This window comes from Amblyomma americanum, chromosome 1 (assembly GCF_052857255.1).
Source record: "Amblyomma americanum isolate KBUSLIRL-KWMA chromosome 1, ASM5285725v1, whole genome shotgun sequence".
NCBI lineage: Eukaryota > Metazoa > Arthropoda > Arachnida > Ixodida > Ixodidae > Amblyomma > Amblyomma americanum.
In genome coordinates, this window is record NC_135497.1 from 520,119,924 (window position 1) to 520,139,627 (window position 19,704).

At 50.0% G+C, this 19,704-nt stretch overlaps 1 protein-coding gene across 1 annotated transcript in view; it reads right to left on the reverse strand.

Annotated features, from left to right (window-relative positions):
* LOC144128638 (uncharacterized) overlaps positions 1-19,704 on the reverse strand; it is a 111,472-nt gene that overhangs the window by 37,208 nt on the left and 54,560 nt on the right. Inside the window, exons 4-8 of the mRNA XM_077662187.1 lie at positions 17,583-18,146; positions 17,287-17,546; positions 12,152-12,460; positions 11,260-11,404; positions 9,012-9,242 (exon numbers count right to left, since the gene is read on the reverse strand). Of these exons, the coding sequence (XP_077518313.1) occupies positions 9,012-9,242; positions 11,260-11,404; positions 12,152-12,460; positions 17,287-17,546; positions 17,583-18,146 (1,509 nt within the window). The remainder of the gene's footprint in view (positions 1-9,011; positions 9,243-11,259; positions 11,405-12,151; positions 12,461-17,286; positions 17,547-17,582; positions 18,147-19,704) is intronic.

Genomic DNA, 19,704 nt, shown 5'->3' on the forward strand with positions numbered 1-19,704 from the left:
ATTTCGATGGAGGCGAAGTGCTAACTACCCGTATACTGTGCGATATCAGTGCAAGTTAAATAAACTCGGGTAGTCAAAATTATCCGGCGTCCCCCACTGCGCTGTTCCTAATAGCCTGAGTTGATTTCAGGCCTTAAACCTTATAAACCATGTATCGAAACAACGACGCCGCCAGAAAGAATACACACCAGGCTCCACCCGTGAACACAACCGCGTTATGACATTAAAATGGGCTGACAAACGTAGAGCGGTCGCCCCAAAAATCACCACCAACAGGCGGGAAAACGTAACCTGAACCATCAACAGGCGACCGGCAGCCCGCGAATGACGACTACACTCAAACCCAATTATATCGCACTCGGTCGGAATTTTACTCCATAAAGAACAATATCTGAACACTGGAAAGCTACAACCTGAATGTACAGCAACAAGTACATCGTACAAAAATTGGTAGCGATATGGGATAGAGCATCAGACAGGAGCGGTCTACACAGGAAGGTAGCTTCCCCTGAAATATATCCATGAACGCTAGCATTCCCACACGGCCTTTGCGAGCTGCGTAGGGGCGTCGGCCAATGACGATGCGGATTTTGAATGACGTAGGCAACGGTAGCTTAGCAGCCAAGCCGGACTACGCGTCTTTGGCACGTTTGCTTGCAGTTGGGTCTGTGAGGACATGCAGCTCATTTCGGCGTGCAGGGAAGCTATCGGCCCGATATTGAATGGTTTTGCCGCTTTTGTATGCGCGCGACGGTGCCGGGAGCTGACAGAACCACACCTTTTTTCGTGAAACTGAATATTACCGGGAGGCGGTCGAAAGAGACGAGAAAAAATCTGAAGTCGGCGCAGCGTGCAACGTATCCCAAGAAGCACGCTGAAGCAGCCTGGCATTAGGGCTGAGACCCCGCGCTCAGAGCGCCAGACGTGTACGCACTTTTAAGATGCCGAGCCAGCTGTGTACAACGCAGTTCGATAATGTGGCGTTGCGTTTCCCTGCTTACGGACTGAACAGGAGGCACGAAGCTTTTTTCTTTCACAACAGGCCCAGCTTTCGCGCTCTGCAAAGGTCGCTCGTCGATCGTGAAACGACATCAAGAACCAAACCTCTGAAAAACTGCTCCCGACATTGTGGGCTCTGTTCTCGTCGAGAAGATGACGCTGACGGTTCTTAACTGGCGAGCTTGACGAAACCGTCGTGGACCTTGATGATCTGTGCAATTAATTAGCTTTCCAAATTTCCGGCTCCCATTTTATGAATTTCCCGACGCGTGATTGGACAACCGCACGTGACTTTGTGTCTCTGCTGCAGACAGCGACCTTAGCCCACAGGGAAGCTTGCAGGCGAGCACATCATCGCCCAAGTCGCGGATAGCCAGGACGCCAGTGATGTGAAGAGTTACGATTGCTTGATCGAACTTGAGCTCACTTACATCCACGAGCTCAGTGCACTCATTAAGGCTGCTCGCAGTTGCGGCCTCAGTTGTTGAGTCTGTTGATCGAATAAAAAATTATTCTTTGCAAAGCAATGCACAAAAAAATCTCAAACTACTTAGCTCAATGGCATGCAGCATGCAGTAGAAGAACAACAAAGCTAGAGGAAGCTAGAAAAAACAGTGTCCTTGCACTCCTGAATATCATGATCCGCACCCCAACAATTTCTTGTTGGGGTGCGGAAAAAGACTACAGCGTTGAAAAAGACTACAGTGGAGAATCGGCATAGCACAAAAGCATGGATGTAGGTAAAGAGACTTGGGGAATGGGCAGCAGCTACAATGACCATTCGTGTATAAGCCCGGTCACCTCTCCAAGATAATCAAAATCCTGAGACCAGTCCCAGTGACCTGGAGCGATAGCAGACTAAAATCGAGGGTTGACTTCCAATTTGTAATAAAGGCAGATATCATCACCCTTTAGGGTAGCAAAGGCTCTCCGGCATATCCAGAAAAAGACATTCAGTGAGGAATTCATATCGCGCAAGAATAAGCACGGTGGTGATCAGCGTTGACGTGAACACGGGTGCGCACATATTTCGCGTGCAGCACGTCACCGAGGTGCTTGCAGCACTCCGTCATGCGCTGCTTCTGCTTTCGCGATACCAGCGAAGGTGTCTTCTATCTCGCGATATAGTACTGCGATATTGTCAAGGGTCCGACGAAAGTTTGTCTTGTCAGGACGTACAAATATAACGCTCACTGACCGATTCAAAGCAAAAAAAATACGTTCAGAACCTGTAACGCTTCCTTATTCGCAATGAGGCTAAAATGCAAGCAGTCGAAACTTAAATGCGCCGATTATGACGTCATGATTGCATGTACACGGATGAAATCGTCCATTCCTTCCGGTTATTGGTATCAGGCGTCGTTAGGATGAATGATGGCTCATGCAAAATGTGAGTTCAGCTCTTTGGATACGATTTCAGCGTTGTCCCAGTCGACAGCATGCGTTTTTTTTATGCGTGTGCTCGGCAGTCGCATTGGAAGCCACTTTGTGGTTTTCAACATCGTGCTGATGCTCTTTCATTCTTCTGGGGAATTTTTCTGTTTCGCCTACGTGGACTTGGTTGCAATCATCGCAGGGAATTCGATAGGCAACACCGGGAAAGCGGTTGTGTGGCAGGGGGTCCTTGACTTTCACCAGCATATTTCGAAGTTTGCTGGGTGGCATGTGTCTAGTGCGTAGTTAATAGTCCGCGAAAATTCGGGACAAAGCTTCGCTTATGCCACGCAAAATTATGAGAAATATGAGCAGGAACACGGGAGCGCATGCCTGATAGCCTCGAACCATACTTGTAGGATCGTGGCGGCCACTTTCAGAAACGAAGTGGAAAGGAAGGTGCGTTCTACCATTTCTCAGAAGCAGGCAACGCAGCAGAACCCCTTCCACAATGTTGTGAAAAGCGGCCACCATGCATCGCCACAAAAAGGGTTTGGAAGGAAACGTCTCAGGAAAGGAAACCTGATTTTTGCGGCTGTATGGAGCCAGGAATGACCAAGAATACCAGGTCCACAACCGCCAAGGCGTCCGTCCGCTACCGTGGTCTCAATTTTAATACCGATCGGGCACTCAACAAAAGGAAGGTAATCTGTTCTGTGGAACAAGCTGTGAACCGATTGGAGTCCTAAGTCCGGGACGAAGTACGCACCCGGGCCATTGGTGTACTTGCAAAGGGACGGAAAGACACGTCGAGGCTCTCAGTTCTCGAAAAACAAGCCATCAGGAGTCTGCGCTGTCACAGAAGTATTGTTGGTCTAGCTGCTGACAAAGGCAACGCTACTGTGCTGCTAGACAAGAAAGACTACGACAAAAAATTCGGGGCCTGATGAGGGATCGAGCAACGCATGCCGCCTTGCCAAGCAACCCTACTGGTGGGTTTTAAAGGAAATTTCTACAGGAACTTATGGCAGCCATCTTCCAGTTCTGGCCTCAGCACAGGAAGAGGCTATCCTACCACCTACTGTGCACAAATAGCTCCTCCCCTGCAAGTTACGGGCTACCCAGAATTCACAAACCAGGCGAGCCGTTGCGGTCTACCCTAGATTTAAGCAGGTCTCCAATTTACAGCCTTTCCAGTTAACTTCACTGTGTATAAAGTCATCTGGCTGGAAAGATCGCACACATGTGGCCGATTTCTGCGAGTTTGCTGAAAACGTACCCAACGTACAGCTGAACGCAGGAGATGCAATGGTGTCCTTCGATGCCACGTCATTATTCACAAGTTTTCCGGTCAACCTGGCCGTCTCTATACGTGCGAAGAACTTTACAAATGGACGCCGCGGCGCTCTCGCTGAACGCTCTGCGTGGGACGTCCCCGACCCTTGTAATTTACTCCGCTTTTGCATCAGCATTAAGTATTTTACGTATTCCTCGAAGTACTGCTCTCAGACGCACGGTACTGCTATGGGCGACTGCATTTCTGTAACCGGCGCAAATATTGTAATCGAAGCACTGGGAACGGAAACCTGTCCGTGATTTCATACTGCAATCCAAGCTTTTTTTACCGCTACGTGGATGATTGCTTTTGCATCCTCTCGGTTACTGCAAAAACTGAATGCGTTCGAGCCAAAGACAGCAGTCTCCCATTCCTCGACCTCTTGGTACAACGCAAGGCAAGTGGACTCTCCTTCAATGTGTGCCGGATACCAACGCACACAAGAAAGTACCTAAAATTTAATTCGAATAAACCGGTTCGCCAACTTCATCCGTTGCGTCGTCGTTGGTGACGCGTGCGACTCGAATCTGCAAAAAAAGACGATTTGCAAGCTGTACTTCAAATGGTAAGCGACAGCTTTCTTCTAACGGCAATCCCGGCCACTTCAGGGAAATGATCCTAAAACAGATCTTGCAACCGAGCTCTGCCAATCGTTAGGTTTTCACTGCGACTACTGCTGGCATTCCGTATGTACAGCCTTCCTGATTTTTAATAATGTAGCTCGAGCGTCGACCAAACTGCTGGTCAGGGCCTTATAACGGCGATTAGCGTTCAACACGGCTAGATTTGGCGCACGCGCACAAAGGAAGAGCGTCGTCTGCTACACTCTCCCGATCACGAGGACACACGCCTTGCCACAATATTGCGTCTCAAAAACCCGGCGGGCAGTCGAGCACATGTGCGTGACTAAGATGTCACACTGAGACGTGCTTTCCCTCTATTTTTTTCCCTATTACAGGAGGCCGCGCAGGCGAAGCAGAGTGAAGAAAAAATAAAAGGAAGGAAATACAGTAGCACGCGGAAACAATTGCTCGGAATGCCCACTTTCTGATTTGAGCAGCCCTCTGCGAGGTGGGAACACGATAAAAGGGGCACCAACAGCTCTTCAATCAGTCTTTCGGTGTCTGGACGGTATAAAAAAAGCATCGCAGCATTCAAACGTCTGTGTGACAACTTAGTCATGCACATGTCCTCTACTGCCCTCCGGTTTCTTGCGAACAGATATTGTGGGAGGGTGTGTGTCCTCGTGATCAGAACAGCGTAGCAGACGTCCCTTCGTGCGCGAAGTGTCGCCGTGTTGTGCACTTATCGTCGTTATAAGGCGCTGACCAGCACTTTGGTCGACGCTCGAACTAAATTATTAAAAATCAGGTTAGTCTGTACTACATGGTGTAAGCAAATCATTGTCCCATATTTTAGCGGAGTATAACCTGCGCATTGGGCACGTGCCATTCAGAAAGATTCTAAATATGCTGGTGAAACTCAAGGACCCCCTGTCAGACAACCACTTTCCCGGCGTTCTGTATCGAGTTCTCTGCGGCGATTGCAACCAAGTCTGCACATGCGAAACTAGAAAATTCCCCAGAAGAATGAAAGCATCAGCACGATGCCCAAAAACTACAAAGTGGGTATCAATGTGATTGCCCATCACGCGCACGAAAAAAAAAAGACGCTTGATATCGACTGGGACAACGCTGAAATGCAATCCAAAGAGCGAAACTTTGCGACTAAGTCATGGCTCATCCAAACGACGCGTGATATCACGAACGGAGAAAGAGGGACGATGCCACCCGTGTACATGCAATCATTGCGACGTATTCTGCGTATTTAAGTGTCGACTGCTTGCCCTGTTAGTCTCATTCTGAAGAAGAAACCCGTACGGATTTCGAAACGTCAATTTAGAGCGAAAGCTCTACTTCTCTCGTGCAAAGCTGAAGTTCATGTGGCTATGAAATTTGACCGTCAAACGAGGAGAGGAGGGTCGGCTCTGACGTCAAACCACGTGACTCGCCACGCCGCGCCACAGCTGCGTATGGGGAACCGACGGCACTCGCAACGGCCGGAAATCGCGTGACGCGCCATTCGCTATATAAAAGCGTGTGACGCGTCCTTAAGTTCGTGTGTTTACCCTAACAGGGCTTTCACTCATCTTATGTTCAGAGGGGTTGAACTGCAGTTAATTTTTTTACTTTGACTTGGTAGTGACTGCTACAGTTTTACTTCGGTACTGGTATAGCACAGAAAGGCACGGGCTCGCGTGTGCATGGTAATGGTGATCACCACTATACAAACCCAGGCACTCGACTAGTTACTTCAAAATCAGAATACATAGCAGCCATGAGTGGAACGCAGAAAGAGATGAAAAACAAAATTTATCTAATAGGCCATACCCAGATCATACTATAAAAATGCAGCGTACGCATCAACGGCTTCAAACTTCGAGAGGACAAAGTTGATAAATGGGTATCCCAGTTGTGACGCGCGAGTGACTCGGTGGTGTGAGGTAGGCGCCGCAGTCTGACGATCGAGTGATGCGATGCGGTGACATGTTCTGGCGCTACCGGCAGTGGCGTCATAGATACAAAACGGAGAGCGTGACGCCCGGACACTCAGAAGGTGTCCAGCATTGAAGCGGTGACGTCTTGGAATAAGCGTCTCTTGTTTCTCTAGACCGAAGTTGTCACGCCAGTTCATCAGACAAAGCGGCCACAATAAAAGCAAGTTGAACAGTGATTAGACTGAAAGGGAGGTGCAAGGACGGCAACATGAATGCTCTTGCTGTAAAACCAATGAAATCATGGGTGTTCTAAGGAGGTTAACCAGACTAAACCAGCAATTAAAGACCAACTCAGAAAACATCAGAGGCACCCATTGACCTCACGTATCATGTAATGTACTACCCCAGATGTACAGGACCACTAGGCCACCAAAGCTAACGCTGTAAAAAGTAGAATAACGACCCGGAAATGTCTCTAGGCTGGCTCTTGCAGTGCACAGGTGCTAATTTTTCATGCGCTCTATTACACAGGTCTTGTGGACGGCACAAAGCAACACACTGCTACACCTGGCTCACTCCAAAATGCTTTCAGACACGGAAACAAGACAACACCACAAGTGGTAATCAAACCTGGTTGAACATTGTCATCGTCGCAAAAAAATGCGAACCTCAGCTCAATGAAACCACCCTCCTTGGTCATGCAAAAAAAAACGAAGAGAGAATCGAAGCATTCAAGAATAGGACAGCCAGAACAAAACTTTTATCAGCACTGTGTCAGTCACTCTCGAAGATAGCGAAATAGAATGCTGAGCGTCATCGGGCACAGTCAAGGCGGTAGGGTAATGGGATATTTCGTGTTTTCTCAAATTCTATAAATAGTCACGTAACCACATTTGACTTTGATCTCTTTTTTGTGTACAAAAAGCGTCATACACCGATTGATAAAACCAGTTGAAAGTACGCGCTTCGTTCGTCTTCGTTCTCTGTGTTAGCCTTATGTTCTTAGCACCCGTCTGGCACGCTATCTGTATAATCAAAGTAATCATCTACGCCCAATTCCAGAACCTCGTCACCATGTGAAATCCCCACCGCGTAAACGTCTACCAAACCCCCAACATGCACCCTGCACAGCATGAAGCTAGCAGACATAAAGGTGTGTAAAAAGCCTAACTAGCCTACAAAAAGGACCCAACAGCAGTGATGCATAATTAAGAGATGCTCTCTAACGCCATATCACAAAGCCGAAACCATAGCAGTCGCCGCATCACGAAAAGAACGAACACAAGCTGTATGCCAGGGTACCCACAATAACAAGCACTGGAAGCGTAAGCCCTCACAAGCGCCATATCATGGAACTGCACCAACAAAACAAAGCAGTCGTACTTCATCATTACCATCAGCCTATCTACATCCACCGCAAGATAAAATAATCCCCCACATACCTCCAATTAACCCCGCCCTGTGCCAGCAGTGGCCGCATTGTCCAGGCAAACTTCATAATCTAACCCGCCCACCTCATTCCCCGCAAGCCCCTGCTGTGGTTTCCTTATCTTGGAATTCACTCCTACCCCTGACACAAGGACACTGTAAAGGTACTTTGAACTAATTCTCCATTACTCTAAGGACGAACGCGCGCTGCCACACGGACGCGCCAAAGGGCACCTAGCTCAAAGGAGCCTCGAAACAAGGCAGCTCGAGTTCGTCCTTCGAGGCTTCAAGGGAGTACTCTCTCTCCCAGCGAGTTAACAGCATAAATAAGTTGAGAAAAGAAACGTTCAATTTCCGTTTTATAAATTCACTCCATAAGATTAGTGGTGTTCTAAAATATAAGATCATTTGTTTTGTGGCAGTCTCACCACGCCATACTCTTGTTCCAGATATACGAGCGGGTTGGGCTCAGTGTGGCCAGCACTGTGATGTTATGCTCTGTACTTGGAAAATCATGTCATTATTGCAGTTAAAATTGCGTTGCTTTAACATAATACGGTTATAAAACTAATTCACTAAAAAATGTGACATTTATGTATTTACATGTGCAGTGAGGTTTGCAATTTAAATAACGCTTTTCGCCGATGAGGGCGCTAAAAAGTTCTTGCGAAGGTCGTTCCGCGACCGTGTAGCACGGACGAACTCCCTTGAAGTAGTGCTCCTTTGGGAGTGTAAAGGAGCATTAGTTCAAAGTGCCTTTAGAGTGCCCGTGTGACAGGGGTATCAGTTACCCTGAGAGCCCATCCGCTATCGTACCTTCGCATTACATGTCTGCATTTGTCCATATACTCTTCTTGATTTCTGCTAGGATATCACCACCTGGCATTTGTTTTCTCCATCCAATGCCCGTCCACTCTGCGAACGACATCCCTGTCATATCCCGCCATACTTTCGTAATGCTCACCGACAGCCAAAGTGCACAGACTCTTCACAAACACCCAACCACCCCATACCTCACCCACTCTGACGAATCACACGACACCACCCCTTGGTTTAAACGCAACTGTCGGATAGTTAATTGGCCACAAAGCAGTTACACGAAGTTAAAACGCACATGGGCTCGCCCGCGAGACCCCTACCTCTGTTCCTGCTGCAATAGCTGTTGTTCTTTATAGAAAACTGCACTCACTAAAACGGCTTATCGGGGCGCACAGAGTGTTAAAATGGCATTTATGTTAGTATGTCGCCACTGCGCGAAATATTTCTAATGCTAGAAGCATAGCATCAGCATGACAAAACTGGAAACGAAGTGAAACAGCGCCAATCCCACAATGTGACCTGCGAGGGCCACCTTCTTGGCCGTCAAGAGCGACGCACCTTTCGGGAGCTGCGTTGGTCGGGCGCCGCTTGCGCAGACTCATGCGGGCCCTGAGTCCGACCGGCCCGTCCCTGGCAGCTGTCTCGGTCTTCTGCGGCCGGTAGATGCGCTCGGTGCTGAAGGCGCGCAGCAGCGCGGACCGCGCGCTGCGCCCAAGCTCCTGGACCCGGCCCAGGAGCGTGGCGCGCTCCGCGGAGGAGCCACTGCCCACCGAGTGCAGGGCCAGATCACTGTGCAAGGAAAAGCCCTCATGGTCACAAAGAGGCGAAGGCGCTCACTCTTCGTGCGTCAAGAGGCGAACCGCTTCTACAACTCTTCGCGCTCGTTGTCTTAGAAACGAACTCGGCGCCCAGGAAAGAGAGTGCGAAACATAATAAATATCCTCTTTTTTTCTAAAGTGATCTGCATTATTTTTCTTAAGCTTTCCATATGACCTTACTCCTACTGTATCATAAATAAAGGAGTAATTACTCCTCACCACACATCCAAGCGCAGCCAGAAACTGCCAAGTTTCTCAGAAAGCTGACAAGGTGTCCTTCGTAGCAGCATGGTGGCTGAGCTAGTGATCAACTGTTGCCTCTATTGAAATCTATACCCGCTGAAGAGATTCTCCCAAATACCTTTTTTCGTCGATGAAGTGAATGACCTGCCTACTGACATAACGTGTCGTGCGTACGTGGACACATTCACAGCGTACGGTGTACGTGACCACGCATGCACAATGCACGCTTTAAACACATGGGCGATCACAACTTTGTCCAGGTGAGCTCGACAGTGCAGGTGCAATATATGGGCAAAATTCTACCTTGAAACCCCAATGGAATGCATTTCTCTATCAAAAACTGAAAACCTAGTCCACAGTACAGGATAATGCATCAACAAGAAGGAAGAAATCTTACTCGCCATTGATTAGTTGTTGCAACCACTAAAACTACATCAAATGAAACTCGAACGAATGAATTTTAGAACGACGCACACGTCATCGCTTGCTTGCAGCTCTCCGCAGCTCCTGCTTTCTGAGCTCTCAGTCCCAACAAAAAGCATTATCGGGATAGGCACATTTACAATGCGGAATGTCGCTCGGGCTTGCGCTTCATCTCTCTGCGAGGCAGATAAGCGCCTGCACCAGAGCTTATCGTAGATGTGCGTGCTGACAGAAGCCAAAACATGGGATAGCGGTGAACTCTGCACAGAGCTTACCACTAAATGGGAGACAGGAAGCTACAGGATCGGTTTCCGGTCTCAACGAAAATTTGAATCCCCGCAATTGCCAAGGAACTGGGCAGCAATCACTTCCACCCATTACTATGGGAACGATACAAGCGAGAGTTTCGCCTGATGAAGCGTAAATACCAACTCGGCGTATTCTAACTCTCCGCGGTTGCAATTTCAATGCTAGAGTTCTGCATCTTTGGCAGTTCAGCGCTGTAAATGTGTGTGGCTAAATGGGCACAGAGACACGCTGTTTTTTTCTTTTTTGTCGCATCCTTTGGCAGCGCGCGAAACAATGCCAGTAAACTTCCTGTTTTCTTTCTAAATAATAAATGCTTGTATTAAAAACACCGTCTCGACACCTGAATGAATAAGAAACTTCTTTCTGAATGAAATATTTCGCTCTGACCCTATTTTTGTTTCATACACGATACTGTGCGCAATTTATCCGTCTCCACAAAAATTCTCGTATACAGTTTGGGAGAAGCTTGCAGGTAAGAAAGACGCACATGACAGCATTTGTCATTGCTGGCTTTCCTTCTTAAAATATTTGGCGAAACCCTCGCTGCGGAGCTAGGAACCTGCAGAGCTAGGATTTTGTAGAGCTGAATGTAGAGTCACCGTGCTAATTAAGAACTTCACCAAGTGTTTAAAAACACACTAGAAATTTGAAGCTGCTTGAGGCCCCATTTGGAAAAAACTCTGCACATTACCCTTTAACATCCTCCTCTTCATTATGAGCAACTAAGCTCTCATCAGGCGTACCACTTTCGCAGTAAAAAAGATCCGAGCCCTGACGGTCTTGAGTGCAGGCAACCTGAGCGCAACGTTCCGCTGCAAAGTGTACATACAACGCTCTTTGCAGCAAGCACGTTGACCTTCAGGGACGCTGCCAGCAGAGGACGCGCACAACAGGGTCCGCGGCGGATTTTGCCGACGCGCGTATAAATGCCGTCAGCACATGGCAGCGAAGACGCGCACACTACAAAGTGGTGCAGTGTTTTTGCACAGCAGACCCAACAGCCGATGACCCACCTTTTGTGCATGGACTGGCGAGGCAGCGCCAGAGGGGCGTCGTCCATGACGCACGGGGAGCTCGTGATGCGTGGGATGGGCGAGAGCACAGCATGGTGGTACTTGCGCGCCAGTACGGAGTATTCCAAGCCGCCCTTGCCGGGACCTGCACCCCATGTTCGGCGCTCAGCGCTGCACAAACACGCGCCAGGACCGATTTGCAACCACCGCGAGAAGCCCTAGCAGCGCACCACTACGGCGGATTTACTTCCAAGTTCGGCAAGCTTCTGCACCGGGATAGGCAATGTGAGAGGCGTGCATCTTGAGAGAAATTCAAAAAATGCAAAGCTTGCTCCAAAGTGCCGCCGTATGGCGACGAGGAGCAAAAAAGAGCGTTACGGCTGTGCACTTAGTCTGTCCATTTGAAACGCGGTATCAGGTGACGACAACGATACGTGAGAGTCGCCGCCACGTCACGAGTGCACTCGCTGAGGAGTTAAGCTTTCAGCTGCACAGAGGCGCGTAATATCGGACGCCCAGTCCGTCACATCACAGGTCGCGTCCCAGGGCGAAAAAGTGTCAAAGACACTGCGACAGCCTGCGCACTGAGAGCTCTGCGACGTAAACTCACTGGTGGAAGCATCGATCTGTCGCAAAAAGACCATCCGCCCCGAAGAGAAACGCGCCAAGAGCTGTGTGAATACGCGCCTTCGGTGGTACTCATTGCAGTAGACGCCCTATTGACGGCGCACAATGCTATCTTATCGGCCACTCAGCGGCCGCAACACGATGGCGTTTGACCGGGGAGCGCATAGCATCAATCAAAGAACCCTCGGAGACTCACTGCAGACGGCGCGCTATGAAAGACCTGGCTCGATACTGCGGCCCCAGGGTGGCCTGCTGGCCTACTTACCACCTCTGCCGTCCGCCGCCTGCTGGACAAGGGTTGGCAGGCTGGTGCTCTTGGGCAAATCCAGCAGCGTGAAGGAAGGTTGGGTGCGCGATGCGTCTTCATCCAGGTCTTCGAAACTGTTCCCAACCGCCGGCCTGCTGACAGCATTGCCCTCGGCTACACCGCGCCGCGAGCAATGCGGCGCCGCCCCGCGTCGCTGGGACGACGCTGATGGGGTGTCCGGGACGACTGACGCGGGCCGCGCGAACAGCACTCGCATCGTAGGAGCGCTCTTTGGTCCGCACCGGCTCGGGCTCTTCGGTGGCGTGCCTGGAGGTATGCGACCAAAGCAGCATGAACCCAAACGCTCAGCGGTTTTCGTCCCTTCTACAAGCTTGACCCGAGCGCGTCGTGGACGAAAAACTTTTCTCACCAGTGCACCTCTGTCAAGGAAACGAGGGAAGCTAGAGAAATGATAGCGTCACCACACTAGTGAAGGACCGTATTGGGTCGCCAAATACCATTCTATAGATTAGACACCCGATATTGGTTGTGGACGTTAAGACGACCCTAGCTATCTCTCGACTAACATAATACGGCGCCGGCGTTGGTGGTATTCGCTATGGTGCGTTCTTCACCCCCCTGGACCTTCATTTGGTGCAGCGTGTCGCGTACATGGACGAAGTCTAGGATTCTCGGACACTTACAACCGAATGAAAGCTCTCCACGAATCTTATCCTCACACCAGATAAGACCTCCCTCGGCAGCATCTATCCAACTCTTCACTTCTTGTCTCGGTGCATTTATCTAGACTGTCATCAGCCTGCGGCTACACATATCTCTCGCTGAAACGCCTTACCACCCACGCTCACCGAATACCACGTTTAAATGTCCACCCACACCTTCCGACTTTGACTAAAGCAGGTTATTGTGGCCCATCCTATAGCTCGGCTCAGTTACGTGCTGCACTCAGGATTGTTCTGAAAGGGGCTTTTCACACGTCCCATCGCCTTTTATCTAGCAAACCGTCAGTAACGGACACAGACTACGTAAGTGATTCACCAATGCTCTTGTTTTCTTACCTGACGCGCCAGTGTGCTATCGCTGCACCGTGTATAAGGCTCACTCTAGTTTTTAACATCTCAGTGATGGGCCTCCCAGAACGCCTCGAGGTCCTTATTTATGTACAACGTGCACTTTACGCCAAATAAATCAGGATGTGGGTCAGAACTTGCTCGGCCTGGAAAGTCGCGACGTTGAGAGCATTCCTGTAGCGAATTTATTCCTATCCGAACCCGTTTTCCTCCAGCGCCCCATTTAAGTTCTCGCCCCCGTTCCCTAGAGTGACGCCAAACCTAGACAGCTACTTTAACGGTTCAGCACACGGCGCCATTAAGTGCTTCATGCGTTATCGCGTGCAACCAAACCCAGGCAAGGGCGATGGCCGAAGCCTCGCAACGGCGCCAAATAATCAGACTTCCGATATTGCCTTTCCCACATTAGCCTTTTTGCAGACTGAACGTAAAGCTGTGGGTGCTCTTCAATGCACTGGCTCTGGGACTTTCGCTCTTCCCGTCTATTGCGCAGGAAGCCTTAAGCATGAGCAACGCACTGGAGAAACGACTTACGGCAAGCCGCACTGCGCAACCCGCTTCTCTCCATCTGTTGAGACTCCCGCATCCTTGGCTACATGGCTACCGAATATTCTGCACCCACTCCAGCGCGTTCGGGCAGCTATGGATCCCATTCAACGCAGTAGGTATACACTCAAGAGCTATGTCGCATTGCGAGCGTCTCCAGCTTGCTACACGAGCTCCCTGAAAGCATCCGTCCTGTTCGGCAGGAAAGCCGTGGATCGCGGCAATGGAATACTCATTCGTTCAGACCTTGCATTTGGAAGATCCGGCGAGCTTTGAAACGTGGCATTCTACGAGTACACCAACCTAAAATGCTACTCACGAACGCATACACACTGAGTGGCGAGACGCGTGTCGGCGCGTTCTCAGCTTAATACCGTGTGGCCTAGTCTACCACGCAGATTCTTGAGCACTCGCTCACAGACACTGCCAACACGTGCCACGTTCGTGTCGGCTGTCCCTGTATGGAGTCAGCCCATATACTGCACCGGGAACCGGCAGAACAGGCCCCTACATGGGAACAAGTAGGCCCTTCCTCCCCTTCCTATCTTCTAGGCGGTCACCGCTTCGTGCGCCAACGTTCGCTATCATCATCCATGCCGAGTTCACCGTAGATAAAAGGCCTCTCCAAAGTTACGTTCAATTATTCCTGTTTTCAGGCAGACGCGGCCACGTTACAGCATCAAATTTGCAAAGATCGTTACTGTGTCTGACTGTCAGCCATCCCCGATAATCCTTTTCGTCCTTTGACACTCCGATGGCACCCTAGCAGTCTAACCGTCGATGTCATGAGTTTGAATCGGGTGGCAAGAAAAGATATTCGACTTTCAGCTCAACATTTCTCAGTAATAAACACAGTTTTTTTGTATTTACCGCCAAAATGAACAAGTCAAAACAGCCTCAAAAAGGCAGACAAACGATGATTACTGAGAAAAATCGGAGAGAGCCGTCCTCAGTCTCCCTTTAAGCTTAGACCTTGTTACATGAAACGTCCAGTTTAGAGCACGATGTATCGCCCAGATTTCACTCTACTTTGAAGACGTGAATATAAATCATTGTCCAGCAATACTTGCAGAAATCTCTCCATTCCCTGAGCTGGTTTAATTTTATAGCGTTGCCTTCATCTAGTTCACAACTACCCTGGTACATATCCTGTACAGGGATCTGCCGCGGTGGCTCAGTGGCTTTGACTTGGCGTTCGGCTGATGATCCCAAGGTACCGGCTTTGATCCCGGCCGCATTCTTATGTAGGCGAAATGCGAAGTTACCCGTGTGCTGTGCGCGGTACAGCACGCATGAAAAAACCCCGGGTGGTCTAAATGCCGCCCACTACGGTGTTTCTCATAGAGCGTAAGTCTCATCGATCCGTTAAGCCCTACAATTTACAGACACCTTGTACACGATGTACCGCTACTCGACCTGTAGTTATTAAAGCTTTTAAAACTGCAGGTTTATTAGCTTATAGTATATCGGGTGCAAAATATTTGTAAATTCCCTTTAATCTCACCTCCTCCTCTTCGACGGCTGCCAACCGGCCCCTTCCGTGCTCTCCTCCTGTCCTTTTTTTGTGAGGGAGGCCTGCCTCCCTACTGTCCAGGTGGACGCGCCGAAAGAAAACCAGCTTGGTTGGCAAAAGCGTACTTTCGGTCAGGCCTAACCGCTGTGATGAGTGCCACGCAGCTGTCCGATTGTGTGTTAACTTTCTACCTAGAATCATGCATTAGCGATACTTCCATAAGGCCCATGTACACGTGTCATGTACATGGAGTGTACTTGTACAGTCTACGCACAGTCGTCAATACCCGGACCCATAAGCGATTGGTAACTGGGACAATGATCCCGAGTGCCCTGCAGACGAGTGCTTCGGAGACAATTTAGGCCGGTAAAGTGCTGAGACACCGAAATTACGTACGACCTCGCAGCGGAAGGTTATGCCGGAAAGGGGATTATTTCAGACCTGAGCCCTGCTCTCTAAAGAACTTTCCAAAGCGACTGCCGAGTGCTCGTGAGCGAAGACAGCAGCGTACACACGAGGCACGTCGCGTGCTTGGCTGGGCGACTTCAAACGCTTTAGAGCACAACTCTTAGGTGCCTGTTCCGGGCTTGCGCGTCGTCATCGTTGCCGGCGTAACCAGGCGAAAGCCACGACTGTGCTAGAATGCGGTATGATGCGGTGATGCTGCTAGCATGTCCGTGCCAGCCATTCGGCAACAGAGGCTAGCTCCTTGAACAGGATCTCGTGCACTGGAATAAAACTAAATGCCTAACAAGAAGTTTTGCAGTACTTCCACCGATCGCATGCCACCCGGGTCTTTGAACGCTAGATCGCCCATGATTCCTGGTACGATTTTTTTTTTGAAGGGGGGGGGGGGGGCAGAAAAATAAATTCCTTGCTTGAACAACAAAAATAAGTATGCACAAGAGTAGAACCAGCAAGACCGATCTGATTACAACCAAATGCATGCCGCAGATCCTGCCAGCGCTTAAAGTCAGTGACTTCGCCCTATATGCACGGCTCCAAAATCCGTTTTTGTCTCTTTTCGCTGTTCGCAAAGCAGAATAAAGTATGCCGCTAGTCATCTTCGATCGATTAGGTCATCCCGCCAAGCAATATCTCGATGGCATCAGGAAAGACGCAGCAAACTGCCACTACGGAAACCTCATAATCTGCACATCGCCAGGTACCAAATTTTTTCCCAGCCAAGCCAAGCAAGGCCTTTCTGTCCTACACTAATACGTCATCCGTGACGTAGGGCGGGAGACCTATCACCTATGTCCACCTACCTTCTGGGCGGAGCAACTCACTGATCAGTGGTGGTGGGTGCAACGGGTGGAGGCGTCCTACATCCTGCGAGGCGCAAGATATAGGGCTCCTCCTAGGAATTGCTTTACTTTTTCAATGGCTGATGGTGGACTGAATTAATGTGTTAAAAGAGTGTATACTCAATCGATAATTGGTTGCAGCATGTAATGGTTTGGTGTCCGGAGTTTAACCTCCTGAACCTGCACGAGGGCGACGAGAGAAGCTGTATTTGAGGGCCCAGAATAATGGGCGCTTTCCAACGTGCTCTGATATCGAACAGACTAAGAGCGTTGCTGCCGTTGCACTCCACTGAAGGGGCGGCCGCGATATTATCGTGGTCAGCACGCGAACGCCACAGCCATCAAGCCAACGCAGCAAGTATAGTGTTTGTTGAAATGGTTGTCAGGGCACATCGGTAGCCCGGTCACGACCGACGAAAGAGCGCAGGAAAGGCAAGAAACAGGGCGACACTAGTCGCCCGCTTGCGTCGTCCTGTACTTTGTCCGTTTGTCCTGCGTTGTTTCAGAGTAAATGAGAGCATAAAAAACAGCATAAAATGAAAATAAGGCGAAACTTTGCTCCGTTTCGCTTAGTTTCTAGTGTATATAAAAAAGAACTAAATGTAAACAGGCTACAGCTGAAGTGGTCTAGTGTGAGATTAATGTGATCACCAATAACGAACTGAAAACTAAACATGCATAAGAGCCCTCTCTCACCCGGCAGGGACAGTGGTAATGCCTTGGGCGGCAGCGTCGTCTTGGGTCCCGACAGTGACGCCGTTGAGTGACTAGAAACGGCTGGCTGCACTCGGTCACATCCCTGGGGGTCGTCCGCGCAGACAGGGTGGTCCTCGGGTCGCAGGATGGTCTCGTCTCCGAAATTCGCGCGTCCGCCGGACACTTTCCGGAGGCAAGGACACGGGCCTCCGAGGCAGAAGCGCCACGCGCCAGTTCGTGGCCAATACTCGTCCGCGTCGCTTGTCGGCTGTGCTCATCAGGCTGACCGGTGGTGCCGTTCGCAACGACTGCCTCTTTCGTGCAGTGCTGAGAAGAAGGGGCATTTCGCACGAGGTGCTTTCTCAAGTGTGCCTGTGGCCCAGCGTCTGGCGCTCCCTTGGGGCACCTTGAACACATCGCGCACACTGGACGCCTGGTGCTTGCCCGTCGCGTGATCGGGCAGGCTGGCCGAGTTGTGCAGGGAAGACAGCTGGCAGTCGCTCGCCAGAGACGATCGCCACTGGGGCGCCACCGCGCCGTCGATCGCCGAGGCGACGGACAGCTTAGCGCCGCTCGACGGCAGCGCGTGCGGCACGGAAAGCCTCTTGGCATCCTGCTCGCGGAGCGTGAAGCTCCGGTACCGTCCCGCGGTGCGCGGGTCCAGCGTCGAAGAGGAGTACAGGGCGGCCATGAGCTGCCGACAGGAGCGCCGCATGCTCTGCTTCGAGAAGGGAGGCCTTCGTCCGGATACCGGAGCGCTGTCCTGTCGCCGCTCTCCAGGCGCCTGCGTAGCGAGACTCGGGTCATGGAGCGCCACTGAGGACGCTCGCTTCGCAACTGAGACCACTCGCGCACCGCTGCTATCAAGCATTGTGAACGACTGCGGAACACACGTGTATATGTGGTTTTCCGCATCTACGAGCGGAAAACCCATTTGTCCCGCTGCGAATGCTGCGGCCACCGCGTCTTCCCCTCATCCAACTGCCACCGGAGCCCGGAAGACTGCCGGTTCACGTGTCACTACGCCGGGCCGTCAACAAAGGGGACGCTCCCCAGCCGTAAATCTCGTCAGCGCATACGACGCGCTTGCTGTGTACACTCGGCTAACCACAAGACTGCAAGCTGTGCGCGCTGGTATTCTGCTTTATGCTGACCTCAGCTGGACGCCTAAACACGCACGGTAGAGTATTTTGATTTACCCTTCCCGGCAGAAATGCCGATTGGCAACCTGATGAAGGTCGCGTCAGAGGCGGTTGCGCAGCGTAAGCACGAAATTCCGATCAGCGTCTTCCATTTTCCTGTTTTCACTTAAATACCACTCCTTCAAGCCAATCATAAAATAAAGCCGAACCCGCAGCTTCATTACCAGGCTTCGGTGTTTTATTTCTACTGGAGTGGGGTACATGAAGAAGCATGTGCCACGCGCCGTAATATACGGCGATGATCCCGTGAAGTACTTAACCTGGTTACGTCTCCCACATGTGACACGACAGCAAGCGTACTAAATGGACAAGCAAGCCCACACAAAATGCACTACTGGGAAAGGCAAAAAGCTATTTAGGCAGCACAGCGATAGTACAGAGGAATTCATTTTTGCTCACAGCGCAACAAGAACGGGGGCACGAAATGAAAGACACACAAACAAGCGCTGACTATCAACTGGTCTTTTTATTCAAGAACGAAAGGCGTATATATACAGACGTAAAGGGGTATATATATATATATATATATATATATATATATATATATATATATATATATATATATATATATATATATATATATATATATATATATATATATATATATATATATATATTAGTTCTTCAATAAAAACCATTTGATAGTCAGCGCTTGTTTGTGTCAGTCTTTCATCTCGTGCCCCGTTCTTGCTGCGCTTGTGAGCAAAAATGAACACTTACCAACTCGCCCAAATTTTCGCCTTGATGAGTATACCGGTATTCAAACTGTTTATGGCCAAAGTTCTGTTTGTCCGACACACGCACTGCGGACAATACCGGGCTTCCATGTTACCCCTCTCGCTTACAACCCTCTCCCTATAGCATTTTTGTTTTGCCTCAAGCTGCTTCGATGTATACGTTGGTAGAGTGCATTGAGAATTGTGGTTTAGTGAAGACACTATGAATCTCCGCGTCCCTGGCCATCTCTTGGCGTGTTAATTTTTTTCCAATAGGCGACCATTTTCTATACGAATGCATTCCATACGTTCCTTTAACAGAGTACACGCCGTGACCACTTATGTTCGGCAGTCTTTGTTCAAAAATTTCCTTTTCAACTGTACTGATAAGCAGGTACCGCGAGAAACAGCGCTTCGTTGAATAAAACAAAGGAAACAGCCTTCGCCCATGGCGGCTCACCGCATGCATTCCTCCTCACAGCCTGCGAAGAGAAATCTGA